Source organism: Schistocerca gregaria, chromosome 11 (genome assembly GCF_023897955.1).
Source record: "Schistocerca gregaria isolate iqSchGreg1 chromosome 11, iqSchGreg1.2, whole genome shotgun sequence".
Classification (NCBI taxonomy): domain Eukaryota; kingdom Metazoa; phylum Arthropoda; class Insecta; order Orthoptera; family Acrididae; genus Schistocerca; species Schistocerca gregaria.
Window position 1 is genome coordinate 149,439,348 of NC_064930.1, and position 14,619 is coordinate 149,453,966.

The window sequence follows — 14,619 nt, forward strand, 5'->3', positions numbered from 1 at the left end:
GTGCTGAGCCACAACAGCTGCTGAGCCCGGGGGCCTATAGAGACATCCAATTACCATGTCTGAGCCTGCTTTAACCGTGACCTTCACCCAAATCATTTCACAATTCGAATCTCCGTCAATTTCCTTCGATACTATTGCACTTCTTATAGCTATAAACACGCCTCCCCCTTCACTGTCCAGCCTATCTCTGCGGTATACATTCCAATCAGAGTTTAGGATTTCATTACTGTTTACGTCTGGTTTCAGCCAACTTTCTGTTCCTAGTACTATATGGGCGTTGTGACCGTTTATTAATGAGAGCAGTTCTGGGACCTTTCTATAGACGCTTCTGCAGTTTACTATTAGCACATTAATATTGTTATTCCTTGTTGCATTTTGCCTACTCCTGCCTTGCCGCGTCTCAGGAGGCGTCTTGTCGGGCCTAGGGAGGGAATTCTCTAACCTAAAACACCCACATGTGCACTCCACACGTACTCCGCTACCCTCGTAGCCGCTTCCGGCGTGTAGTGCACGCCTGACCTATTCAGGGGGACCCTACATTTCTCCACCCGATAGCGGAGGTCGAGAAATTTGCACCCCAGCTCTCCGCAGAATCGTCTGAGCCTCTGTTTAAGCCTTCCACTCGGCTCCAAACCAGAGGACCGCGATCGGTTCTCGGAACGATACTACAAATAGTTAGCTCTGATTCCACCCCGCGAGCGAGGCTTTCCACCTTCACCAACTCCGCCAACCGCCTGTACGAACTGAGGATGACCTCTGAACCCAGACGGCAAGAGTCATTGGTGCCGACATGAGCAACAATTTGCAGTCGGGTGCACCCAGTGCTCTCTATCGCCGCCGGTAGGGCCTCCTCCACATCTCGGATGAGACCCCCCGGCAAGCAGACAGAGTGAACACTGGCCTTCTTCCCCGACCTTTCCGCTATTTCCCTAAGGGGCTCCATCACCCGCCTAACGTTGGAGCTCCCCTCCGAGCCACAATCTGTAGGTAGCGGTCGTCCACTGCAGTAGGAGCTCTCAGGTGGCCCGAGTGAGGCACGTTATAGACAGTTCCTGTCTCTCTGTATCTCCTCCGTGCCCGAACGACATCGCTTTCGTTCACTCCGCGACGCCCGGGCACTTCCCTTGTCGAGATCCCTTCCCGGTACAAAGTAACGGACGCTATCGAACCGCAGTACTGACCAGAACTACACACAGGACGAGCCGTGTAGCTGCTTCCTGTTGTAATGAATAAAACTGCTCGGCTGTCAGATCCCCTCCGTCGAATAGGTGCTGCTCGTGCACAGTTGTTTACATCTCTGGTCGGGTTTAGTAACATCTCTGAACAGTCAAACGGACTCTGTCTGTGATATAGTATGCACAGGCAATGTCTCCTTCAGGAATTCTGGGAACTGAGGTGATGCAATTTTTTTTTTTCGCTGTGTGTGTGTGTGTGTGTGTGTGTGTGTGTGTGTGTGTGTGTGTGTGTGTGTGTGCGCGTGTGTGCGTGTACAACTTCACAATTACAAAACTAGATTGGTATGCACATAGCAAGAGAGAGTTCTTTTAAGTAAGAGCCCAAAATCGTGTGTAACTGGAACCACTCAGTTCTTCAAAAAATTGATATTCTCACCTTTCATTTTACTGTGTGTTTACTGCTTTACTGCATTCACATTTGGGCACCAACGGTTGAACCCGCCAGCCGGACTAGCCGACGGTTGAACCCGCCGGCCGGACTAGGTTGAGGAGAGGGGGAAGGGAAGGGAAGGGAAGGGAAGGGAAGGGAAGGGAGGGGAGTAGAAGTGGGACAACGACTCACCGGCAGTGCGCGACCTCTGCTGCGTCTCGGCGAGCGGCACAGGGCTGCGAGGCGTCGCCGGGGGTGGCGTCGGAGGGGGTGGGGACCCGGGCCGCCTGCTCGCCAGCGGAGACCCCGGCTGACCGCACGGCCCTCCGCCCGCCGCCTTCAACTCCGCCAGGTACGGAGGCGCCGAGTACACCTGCGACACGGGAGGGACCAACTCTGAGGTGGCCGACAGTGGTGGGCGACAGTAACGTCACTGACAGTGGCGAGCAGTACCGTAGGATGCGATACACGGAACGGAAGTGCAAGTACATTTTACATCTGTAATCCTCCTCTTCGGTCGGTCAACTATTTTTCATAGCCAATTTCCCAGTCTGAGTATTTGTCAGAGCATTTTCCTTCATTTAAAAAACAAATCTAGTTGCTGGTCGAACTAATAATGGCTCACAAAAATACGGCCATACGGCACAGCCCACCATTAATGTCGAGTAAATTTTGAGCCCTTAAAAAAAGTTATACCAGAATGCAGCCATTCGGTAAATTTCGTCAACGTCGTCTTCTCGGGTTATCGGCCGAAGTCGCAGTGTCGTGTCATCGCGACGAGTTTACGAGTTTCCCGCCTGTCGGGTTCGTCTCCAGTTCGTCAATCCGTACGCGCCAAACAATCGACTCCTCTGCCGAGGGCCCGACCGGTACGTCAGTCACGTGTCTCCGGAAGGGGTCTCCCGACCGAAGGTGGTAGGTTGGGGGGCATTGAGGTCCGGGTGTCAAATCTCAGAGCTGCCAGCCTATTTTGTCTGCTGCCTCTGCCAGTTTCACATCGGACTCTCACCGACACATATCTGCCGACGCCACATCCCTCGCAGAGCTCGGTCGTGAACTAATGTCCCAGGTGACGGCACCGCGTGCCGTTCGGTCGTCAGAGGGGGCGTATAAGTACGAGTACGCCACTATCTCGTCAACTCTGACAGTGTTTTCCGACTGATTTCCACACGGTACTTGGCATTAGCAAAAATACCTCCACACACCAGGATTCGACACCCAGATGCCCCAGGCAGCCCCACCACCCCTCACCACAAGAGACGTCCTCCGTCCGACCCTCGACAGAGGAATCTGCTATCCACCGGCTACAGTTGGAACGTCGTGACACCGGGGCTTCACAAATTGTCCGAGAATATTTTATTTGTGAAGAAAGTTGAAAGTTCATTTAGAGGCAAAATTAATTTATCCTTCTAGCCCCCACGCACCATTTATCACTGCCTGAGAAATTTCAAAAGTGGGCTCCCCAGTGGTGCCCGTCATCCCGATTTGATCCGAGTCACTTCTGCTCGATAAACATTCTGTAGGTGAGATGGCACAAATATTTCCTTATTCAAAAGAACTTTTAATACACTTTGCTGTCATCTTCAGGTCTAAAAAATTCTCTCCTTTACAAAATGTGTTCCTTCAAAGTCTGACCTCTTGCCGAGTAGTCGTTCGGATAAAAAGAACAGCACAGTATCGAAGTTTCGTCGTAACAAAAATATTCAAAAACACCTCGCGCAAATGACTGCGTACGTACACCACTCGTCCGTTCTACTTCTACGAGACTCGAATCCCTCGTTCACGACGGGTACTTACCGGAGGTGGGGCGGCAAGCGGCCCCCGGCGCGTCGGCGACGTGCAGTCTGTAGGGGCGGAAGCGTCCGAGGGCGGCGCAGGCGTCGGTGCCGGGGGCGGTGGGCGGTAAGGCGGCGGTGGCGGGGGCAGAGAGGCCAGACTCAACCGGCTGCCCGACAGCTCAGCCGGCTGCGGCGGCGGCGGGGGTGGCAGCGAGTCCAGGCTCAGCGTGCTCTCGAACATGTCCGGCGGGGGCGGCGGCAGCTCCTCCTCCACCTGCCGGCAGCGCAGTAGTAGTACGTGGCAAATTTGGAGGGTACACAGATGTAGCTAGTTAAACTGTAAACTCTAACTAGGTCGGGCTGTCGAACCGTACGTGCGGAACGGTGCGTGTGTCGGGTTCCGACGGTGCCCGACCGTCTCAGAATTGTGCCAGGGAACCTTCTACTGTACGGGCTGGGGGGGGGGGGGGGGGGGGGGTTTGAGTCGCCGCCCGCTCCGTTCGGCACACCCCGTCTGACGTACTGTGCCGTAATCGAGCCCTGTGCGTACCGTGAACTTTCCTGCACTGATAGGTAACAATAATTTCACTATCATTACCTGATAAGCTAATACCGGACTGTCGGTACAAAAATGTTGTGTTCTGTGCACAGCTGCTTACATTTAATGTGATCTGAGTAATTACTTAGCACAAAACTATATAAATCTCTCTTACAATCAATTTTGTTAAATTTATGTAAAAAATACGTCAGTTAATCTAACCGATGTCTCCCAATGACACGAACGATTAAGCTCTGTGGCCTACAACTGTAATTGCATATACAGAGAGGAGTAGTCTCAAGAGGGCGTTTCACAAATTGAGTCGAAGTGTCCGGACAAATTCGTGCAGACACACTAAGCAGTTAGAATTTTGTAGCTCATTTGAAAGGACAAATATCGTATTACGTGGAAGTTGGGTGTTGTTTCTCAGCGAGTATCTGTAAATCCTAAAATATACAAGCACTGACGAACAAGATATTATTATTTCATAGTTGCAGTTACTCAATAAACCAAATGGTACTGGAAAATTACACATTTTTCCTAACAGACAGATTCTCCCCGGCAGGAGGATCGGACGACCAAAAAGCAGCCGGTCCAAGAGGTGGTGGCTCCGGGAACAGAACCTCGGCAGTAGCCCTGAGTGCAGCGTGCCGATCTTACCGTCGCAAACACGGCAGTAGTTATGCGTAAGTACGCTGCTTCACCGTTTGTAAAGTCCGGAAACGATCTGTGGAATGAAAACCGATCGTAACTTAACTACCCCCAGATTCCACCGTTAAAAATATGGGGGCCTATATCGGGAAACAGAACATTCTTACAATACTTCCGAGCTGTGTGTCCCACATGAATAAAAGTGCAGTCTCTCAACAATTTAATTACTCGGCAGAATCGAAACGCCGAACTTAACCGTACGAGGCGCAAGTCCCGTAAGTGGTGGGCACTTCGATATGGCCCCTATTTTCAAAGAACGAAAGTACGACACACTGGCCAGTATTCCCACAACTGATTTAACGGCTGTGGGAGAGAACTTTGACAACTGTCAGTGACCTCAAAACTGCGAGTAGCTAGCCGTGTCACTATCCAGCCATTTCGCAATAAGCCGTACCGACGACTCTCAGTAGTTCGGTACCGGAGCAATCCCGTTTCGACTACTGTCTGCACAGGTGAGGGAGACGACTCACAGAGGGAAAGCTACTACAGAATCTGACTCGAGGGAGAGGTGAGAGAGGAGGAGAAGCTCAGAAAGGGTGTGTGGAGAAACGACCTCTCTGTATTCCGTCAGTGCGTCGACAGCACTATTGCCGTCATTTTGACGAAACGTCTTTACGAGTTAAAATCCTACTCACCTCCTCCGGACCAGAGTCGACCGCCTACAGCTGTAAACCACACCGACGCTCACATTTTGACCCCGTGTCGCCGTACTGATACCGGCACCTAACTGTGTGACCTCCCATTTTAGGCCCTCTCTCCTTTTCTTCTCTCTCTTCTCCTCTACCTCCTTCCTTCGTCGTACCACGTGTATATCACAAGGCATTGGACGCGAATAGGGAGGCAGAAAGGGGGCACACGTGTGCGGTCAATCACAGTGACGTGTGGGCGTCACCCTTATCTCCGTTTTGAAAAGATTGGTGAATGGAGCAGAAACATTCCTCTAAAAGAAAATGGTAAGTGCTCTCTTTGTGAAAATAGATAGTAGTGTAGACTAAAATGTGTATCATCCTACCAAACTGAAGGAACACGGCACAGTTCGTAAAGTTTCAACTTTGGATGAAGTTTATTGATCCCAACAAGCGTAAACAAAACTCGTCCATTCCAAATGTCATTCACAACTAGAGTAGTTAGGTTTCTGGTGTGTGTGTGTGTGTGTGTGTGTGTGTGTGTGTGTGTGTGTGTGTAGTGGTCACTAATGATTGAAATGGTCATTCTGGTAATTCTATCACAATCTGTTTACAGGTCACTAAGCAACATATTGACTAGCTGACTATTCCGTGATTAGTATCTGTCATATTCAAACAGTAAATCGACTCACGCTTTAAGCATCGAGAATACTTCCTATCCCTTCCGATAATTCTTTGATAATTATTATTAAGTTAATGTCAATAAATCACCATCAGTGTCACCCGATCCTTCACGCGACTACAACGTGCGAAAAATCTACCACATACGTCAAACTTAGCGCCGATATTTCAAAGTCCGCGGGCTATTTGCTTGTAACAAAGTTTGGCTGTGGTTCCCTGGAATATTTTCTAAACTGACTAAGGGTTGTGAATTATCAGTTCTATGTCCATTCCTAAAAATTACAAAGGACCCGCACTCGATTACGGCTCGACCGCGCACTCGAGCAACTCTGAAAATACCGTCCCTCTTTAAGAGAAAAAAAAATATCACGCATAATGCAGCATTGTGATCTGCTATGTCAAAACGCATTTATATTCATCTCAAACACTCATTACCTATTGATCCCGAAACATATTGTACATAATTAAATTCTTTACTCCATAAATAACTTATAAAAATTTAGAAATTATTTACACGTATACTGCGTCAATCACAACAACAAAATCTCGACATCATGGGTTACTACCTGTTTTGACCCTGCTGCTCACAAGGTTATCCGACTGTAATGGACATCCCCACAAGATTATTTCTTAAAGATTTTGAAGGCTACACAGACGATTACCTGTCGTGAGAGTAACACTACTGACAACACAGACCCTCGAGTGCACAGTCTGATCGTCATTCCTATGAAGTCGGGTACCCGTACTGTAAACAGATCTCTGCCTACCCTGGTTCGAGTAGCAAAAGTTTAATTATAACCATCCTGTACTTGTCACGGTTTTATAATGTTAGGAAAGATGTAGGAGGAGGAAAAGAAAATTTTATACTGCCGACACGGTGTCGGGAGGCTGTTACGCAATTTCAATGTGACCCTGGTCTTCAATTTACAGTCAGTATCACATTAAGTGTGCCGTATATTACACTACATTTTTTTAATCTTTTTTTTGTATTATAAGATTTCCTTTGGCACGATCGGACTCTTTTTGCTTTGCCGATTCTCTGCTTACGTGATTTTTATCTCTCTCTCGGTACTCTACTCGGCAACTATCGACTTCAAATATCGATATCGATCAAATCGGTGGTCGTCTTGACGTGACGTGTCAGTACGTTCATTTGCAGATCCCGTACAGTGAAAACTGTGAGGTCATCCACACGAGTGCTAAAAGTAATCCGTTTAACTTCGGTCACATGATAAATCGGTCAAATCCGAAGGCCATAAATTTGACTAAATATCTGGGAATTACTGTTAAAAACAACTGAAACTGGAAAAAACACACAGAAAATGTCTCGGGGGAGGCATATCGAAGACTGAGTTTTATTGGCAACCACCGAGAAGACGTGACAGACCTACTAGAGAGACTGCCCACACTATGCGTGGAAACCCCTCTCCTGCAGTGTGGTATCATTACCAGATGGGATTAGCAAAAAAAAGTTCAAAGAAGGGAAGCACGATTTCTATTACCGAGAAATAGCAGAGAAAGTGTTATCGACACAATACGGGATTTAGGGTAGGTATCGTTAAAACCGAGGCTATTTTTGTTACGGCAGACAGAACCTTCTCACGAAATTTCAATCACCAGTTTTCTCCTCCGAATGCGAAAATATTTCGTCGGTGCCGACGTACGTAGGGAGAAACGCTCAATGTAATAAAATAGGGGAAATCAGAGCTGGCACAGAAAGATATAAGTGTTTGTATTTTACACGCACTGTTCGAGACTGGAATAATAGAGAAGTACTGCAAAAGTGTTTCGACGAGCCCTCCGCCGGGCACTCCATTGTGATGCAGACGACGTAGCATACGAGTTACGCGAGATACGCATCTGCGCACACGTCCCTCTTACCTCCGGCTCTGGCGGCACTGCCAGCGGCGGGGGTGGCTCCCTGACAGGGGTGGAGGAGCTGGACGAGGAGGCGGAGGCGGAGCTCCGGGCCGACCCGCCCCCGACGCTGTGGTGCCGCTTGAGGGTGCTCGAGTTGCTGCCGCCGTCCGCGCCGCCCCCGCCACCTCCGCCGTCCGGCGTCGACGGCGTCTGGCACGACCGCCGCCTCCGCACCGAACCTGCGAGACGGGCAGTCGAAATTCAGTTTTCTGACTCTGACGGACAGGAAAGAGCAAAGGTGGCCACTCGACCGGAGCCAAGAGACGCGCGGTGCTCAGACGGAGTGGCAGCTACAGAGCTACTCGACAGTAGACGTCCGATTTCTCACCGACACTGTCCTCAGTGTGGCTACACGAGTCGCGGTCGGCACTCGATTGCAGGCGACACGGGTAGATTTCAAACAAACAGGAATGACTGGGAGAAAAACGAGGGCAAATAAAAAAGTCAACAGGACTACAAATTTTATACTGTACATAATCAGAAGTATAAGAATAAATGCATTTAAGCTAGTTAATTGAATAAAAATAATAATAAGAATAAAAGTAATCTGATTAGATTTAAAAATAAAAAAAATTAGCTCCATCTGATGAGATTTGAACCAACAACCTTCTACTCATCAAGTTTATACCTTAACCACTTCACTAGGTGAGAATCTGGTGACCAAATTGCAATGATGAACTGCAGCCTTCAAACATTCAGCTTCACGCAATGTCGTGTGAAGCTTATCTGACGCGAGCCAATCTCTGTAACTACAATAACTGTACATGAGACACTGAATCCCGTCTTGGGCAGAAGGATCCAGTAATGTTTGGTCAGTGCTGTGCATGAAACGTGTGTATTTCTTTAGCTTTTGTGTGTGTGTGTGTGTGTGTGTGTGTGTGTGTGTGTGTGTGTGTGTGAACAAACACAGACAAGGGAGTGGAAGTACAGTGATCAATTATTGTGGAAGTTCGGCAACAGCAAACGATTTGCATGTGAGGCTGAGTGCTCAGATTGGAGGAAACCAGCGTTGCTGAGTGAAGAGTCAAGTATCAACTCGTTTGAATCAGACTGCAGTGACAACCGTACTGTGTTACATGTGCCACTTGTAAGTACGTACCTGTCTTCCCTCAAATTTTCTTTTTTCTTTTTCTTTTTTTCTGCTTCCATCCCAGAACTTCTGTTATCACCTTTCAAGATTTTTTTGTACAACCACCAGATGGCAACTGAGATGTGACACCATTAGAATTTTAAAATTTATCCAAGTTATTGTTAAAACAGCGACAGCTCAGAAACAGCTGCCGGCCGGTGTGGACGAGCGGTTCTAGGCGCTCCAGTCCGGAACCGAGCGACCGCTACGGTCGCAGGTTCAAATCCTGCTCTGGCACAGGGGTGTGTGTGATGTCCTTATATCTGGGGCGGTTCATTTACGGGGAAGTTTTTCACGATCAATTACTGCAAAACTTAGCATTCAGAAGAAGATAACAGAGCAGCAATCCAGTTGTGTCACCACCAATACTGAGTCTAAGGTGTAACCCCCCAGCAACGTTTGTTAGGTACGGAAACCCAACAGTGCACTAGTACGAGAAATAATACGTCCATGCAGCGTCACCAGATAAAATTGTGAGCCTCGATAAGACGATAAAAACTGCCATTCTCGCTCCTACACGATACTTACGGGAACGGGATACTGTATGCTAACTAGAAACACAAAAATAATGACGTGAAGCCCGTCGAGAATTTGTGAAATTAGAACAGCGTGCCAGAGTGGGACTCGAACCCGGCACCTCCACCCCCCGCGGGTGAGTGCTCCGCCGACCGAGCGCGACTTGCGGCACGCCTTCACGGTACCTCCTCTATGTACTTCACACGTGTTCCTCAGCATTCCTTGCAAGACTAACACTCCTGAAAGAAAGGACACCGCACTGAAACGGCTCAGCTGCAGTTGAGGGGATTTCCAGCCTGCAGGGGCGCGCGACACGGCACTCGCGAGGCTCCGTCAGCTGTGAAAGGCAAGGATCGCAGGTTCGAGTCCCGGACCGACATAAGGTGTTCGTTCTGGTGCACAATAAAAACTGGTTAGCTGGGAACTTTGGTAAAAATTAAGAAGGAAAATTCCTGGCTTGCTGTGGTCAGTTACTACAAATTGCCACACAAACATGCTTGTTTTTTTTTTTTACTATTGGATTGACCACTAGGATCACGTTAACAACTTCAGTTCCTCTTCTTACTTTGTAGTTGTTTCCTATTTTTCTAATATTACCTCATTTTCTCACCACAAAGTCTCTGCCTTTCTTCTGTCCATGTTGTTCCCGATTTTTTTCATTTCTTCTGCTTTGAAAGCCTTCCAAATTTAGCATTTTGTTTTTAAAACAGTTTCTTTCTGCTATTTCTGATTCTTTGATGATTTTTCTTTCAAGATCTTTTCTTACTTCTGTAACCCATGATATTGTTGATTTAGTCTTCCAAAAATATAGGAGTATTTGTATTAATATATTCCAAGACTTACCAAGCGGGAAAGCGCCAGTTGACAGGCACAACAAATAAAACACACAAACACACACACACAAAATTTCTAGCTTTCGCAACCGACGGTTGCTTCTACAAGAAAGAGGGAAAGAGAGGGAAAGACGAAAGGATGTGGGTTTTAAGGGAGAGGGTAAGGAGTCATTCCAATCCCGGGAGCGGAAAGACTTACCTTAGGGGGAAAAAAGGACAGGTGTACACACACACACACACACACACACACACACACACACACACACACACACACACACACAGAGAGAGAGAGAGAGAGAGAGAGAGAGAGAGAGAGAGAGAAACAAGCAGACATTTGTAAAGGCAAAGAGTTCGGGCAGAGATGTCAGTCGAGGCAGAAGTACAGAGGCAAAGAAGTTGTTGAAAGACAGGTGAGGTATGAGCGGCGGCAACTTTAAATTAGCGGAGGTTGAGGCCTGGTGGATATCGAGAAGAGAGGATATACTGAAGGGCAAGTTCCAATCTCCGGAGTTCGGATAAGTTGGTGTTGGTGGGAAGTATCCAGATAACTCGGACGGTGTAACACTGTGCCAAGATGTGCTGGCCGTGCAGCGAGGCATGTTTAGCCACAGGGTGATCCTCATTACCAACAAACACTGTCTGCCTGAGTCCATTCATGCGAGTGGACAGTTTGTCGCTGGTCATTCCCACATAGAAAGCGTCACAGTGTAGGCAGGTCAGTCGGTAAATCACGTGGGTGCTTTCACACGTGGCTCTCCCTTTGATCGTGTACACCTTCTGGGTTACAGGACTGGAGTAGGTGAAGGTGGGAGGGTGCTTAGGACAGGTTTTACACAGGCGGCAGTTACAAGGGTAGGAGCCAGAGGGTAGGGAAGGCGGTTTGGGGATTTCATAGGGATGAACCGAGAGGTTACGAAGGTTAGGTGGACGGCAGAAAGACACTCTTGGTGGAGTGGGGAGGATTTCATGAAGGATGGATCTCATTTCGGGGCAGGATTTTAGGAAGTCGTATCCCTGCTGGAGAGCCACATTCAGAGTCAAGTCCCCGGAAGTATCCTGTCACAAGTGTGGCACATTTGGGGTGGTTCCGTGAGAGGTTCTGGGTTTGAGGGGATGAGGAAGTGGCTCTGGTTATTTGCTTCTGTACCAGATCGGGAGGGTAGTTGCAGGATGCGAAAGCTGTTTTCAGGTTGTTGGTGTAATTGTTCAGGTATTCAGGACTGGAGCAGATTCGTTTGCCACGAAGGCCTAGGCTGTAGGGAAGGGACCGTTTGATATGGAATGGGTGGCAGCTGTCATAATGGAGGTACTGTTGCTTGTTGGTGGGTTTGATGTGGACGGATGTGTGCAGCTGGCCATTGGACAGATGGAGGTCAACGTCTAGGAAAGTGGCATGGGATTTGGAGTAGGACCAGGTGAATCTGATGGAACCAAAGGAGTTGAGGTTGGAGAGGAAATTCTGGAGTTCTTCTTCACTGTGAGTCCAGATCATGAAGATGTCATCAATAAATCTGTACCAAACTTTGGGTTGGCAGGCTTCGGTAACCAAGAAGGCTGCCTCTAAGCGACCCATAAATAGGTTGGCGTACGAGGGGGCCATCCTGGTACCCATGGCTGTTCCCTTTAATTGTTGGTATGTCTGGCCTTCAAAAGTGAAGAAATTGTGGGTCAGGATGAAGCTGGCTAAGGTGACGAGGAAAGAGGTTTTAGGTAGGGTGGCAGGTGATCGGCATGAAAGGAAGTGCTCCATTGCAGCGAGGCCCTGGACGTGCGGGATATTTGTGTATAGGGAAGGGGCATCAATGGTTACAAGGATGGTTTCTGGGGGTAACAGATTGGGTAAGGATTCCAGGCATTCGAGATAGTGGTTGGTGTCTTTGATGAAGGATGGGAGACTACATGTAATGGGTTGAAGGTGTTGATCTACGTAGGCAGAGATACGTTCTGTGGGGGCTCGGTAACCAGCTACAATGGGGCGGCCGGGATGTTTGGGTTTGTGAATTTTAGGAAGTAGGTAGAAGGTAGGAGTGCGAGGTGTCGGTGGGGTGAGGAGTTTGATGGAGTCAGGTGAAAGGTTTTGTAGGAGGCCTAAGGTTCTGAGGATTCCTTGAAGCTCCGCCTGGACATCAGGAATGGGATTACCTCGGCAAACTTTGTATGTAGAGTTGTCTGAAAGCTGACTCAGTCCCTCAGCCACATACTCCAGACAATCAAGTACCACGGTCGTGGAATCCTTGTCAGCCGGAAGAATGACGATGGATCGGTCAGCTTTCAGATCACGGATAGCCTGGGCTTCGGCTGTGGTGATGTTGAGAGTAGGATTAAGGTTTTTCAAGAAAAATTGAGAGGCAAGGCTGGAAGTGAGAAATTCCTGGAAGGTTTGGAGAGGGTGATTTTGAGGAAGAGGAGGTGGGTCCCACTGTGATGGAGGACGGAACTGTTCCAGGCAGGGTTCAATTTGGATAGTTTCTTGGGGAGTTTTTCCCGTGTGGTAGTTTCTTTCTATTTTATTTAAATCTTTAATTTGAACCCAACAATTACGTTTGGAGTATTTGTTTTGTTAGTCTATTTCCATCCATTCGGTAGAGATGTCCAAAAAAGGTTCATCTTCATTTGGCCATTACTTCAGATATTTTCTCTATATTTTTGTATATCTCCTCATTACTTTTTATTTTCCAACCATCTGCAGTTTTCATTGCACCCATTATTTTTCTAATAATCCTTCTTTCCAGTACCTCTAGTTTGTGCATCTTAGTTCATCGTTAGGCATTCAGATCCATATAAACATTCTGGTCGTACCATTGTGGTGTAGTGTTTTAGTTTTGTTTTTCCAGATATACATTTCTTGTTGTAAATATTTTTGGTCAAACCCTATGCTCTTTCTGTTTTGTTAATTCTTACATCTATTGCAGATTTTTCTAGTCCATTCTGTTGTATAGTTTCTCCAAGATATATAATTTATTTACTCCCTCTATTTTCCTACTTGTGTTTCTATGTATTTTGGTGCAGTTTTTATATTTGTCATGAATTTTATTTTTACAGCTGTAATTTTGAGACCAGTTCTGTTTGCTAACTTTGGGAATTTAGGGATGACCTTGGATTCCCTACTCTTTACAAACATAGTTACTAATTATTACAATTTGCAAATAAAAATAATTATTAGAATTTTTTGTAATAATTACTGATCAATCTACTTTATCATTATGCTCAGTGAAACTGAGACAATTTTTAATAAAAGTAAACCGTATTGGCCCAAAAACAAGTCACCACCACATGTAAACCACACCCCTAAATTCGGAGGTCAGGGGGGGGGGGGGGGTTGAATTAAAAATAAAAGATAAAAAAAATGCACAAAAATGAGCCACACACTGATTGAGAGGAGAAAAATTACAAAACAGTTATCTGTATGTACTTGCAGGGTGTAAGTACTACCACATACATTTGTCCTAGTATTTGATACAACACCCTGGCAACATCTTTTGTCTTATTAATCTCATCACTATCAGCTCTGGTATTCACTTCATCACCCTCACTCCTACCACTTTCTTCACTCTCTTCCCACAGTGCATCACCCTCACAGCTGTGCCGCACATTCGACAGCTGTCACCTGTCGAACCCCTCGGAGGTGGGCTGACGATACCGAGGATTGCGGAGTGAGAATCCACTCACACGGAGCGGTGACCGGTGACTTCTTTAAGGGCACCGTCTATTTCCGGGAGCCAATCTGGATACATTTTTTAGAGGTTGCCCTAAAATGGCACTTTTACAGTCTCATCTAGTGGCTGTAGTTTTGAAGTCATTCCTCCAGGTCTTTTGTCCAGCAAGTTTATCTTTTACTTCAGCAGTTAGATGTCCCCCAAAAAGAAACAAAACTAATACGAGCCTCTTAGTGAGGACTCCAGACTTGCGATTCTGAATGTCAAACGGCCAGTCGACCGTCAGTAGCATTGTTATTCGGCCCTTTTCTTTGCTGCCTATCACTGAACCTTTAGTAACTTTTTGTTTGGACAGTTTTCCCCTTCAGAATGACGTAAGGGGGTAACCTCCTTCCATCAGCTGTAACAGCTATCATCACAATTATCCCCCTCCCTCTCACCCACCTGTTCCCCCTCAAGGAGATACTTTTTGTGCCTTTCACGTCTACTGTCATATTGCTCGGAATGTTAAAAAATATTTGTGGCTCGTCAGCATTGCCAGTCCGACGACAAGCGTACGCGTGACACCTTTGCAACTGTGTGACGTAGCACTCGAGGTCAGTCAGCTTCCGCTCGACATCTGCCGG

General features: G+C 47.3%; 1 protein-coding gene across 11 annotated transcripts in view; it reads right to left on the reverse strand.

Annotated features, from left to right (window-relative positions):
• The window catches only part of LOC126295474 (amyloid beta A4 precursor protein-binding family B member 1-interacting protein), a 498,949-nt gene that overhangs the window by 15,039 nt on the left and 469,291 nt on the right, over positions 1–14,619 (reverse strand). For all 11 annotated transcript variants that reach the window (XM_049988021.1, XM_049988011.1, XM_049988016.1 and 8 more), the window contains 3 exons: positions 7,821–8,038; positions 3,403–3,657; positions 1,798–1,978 (listed from right to left, as the gene is read on the reverse strand). In XM_049988021.1, coding sequence (XP_049843978.1) covers positions 1,798–1,978; positions 3,403–3,657; positions 7,821–8,038 — 654 coding nt within the window. The remainder of the gene's footprint in view (positions 1–1,797; positions 1,979–3,402; positions 3,658–7,820; positions 8,039–14,619) is intronic.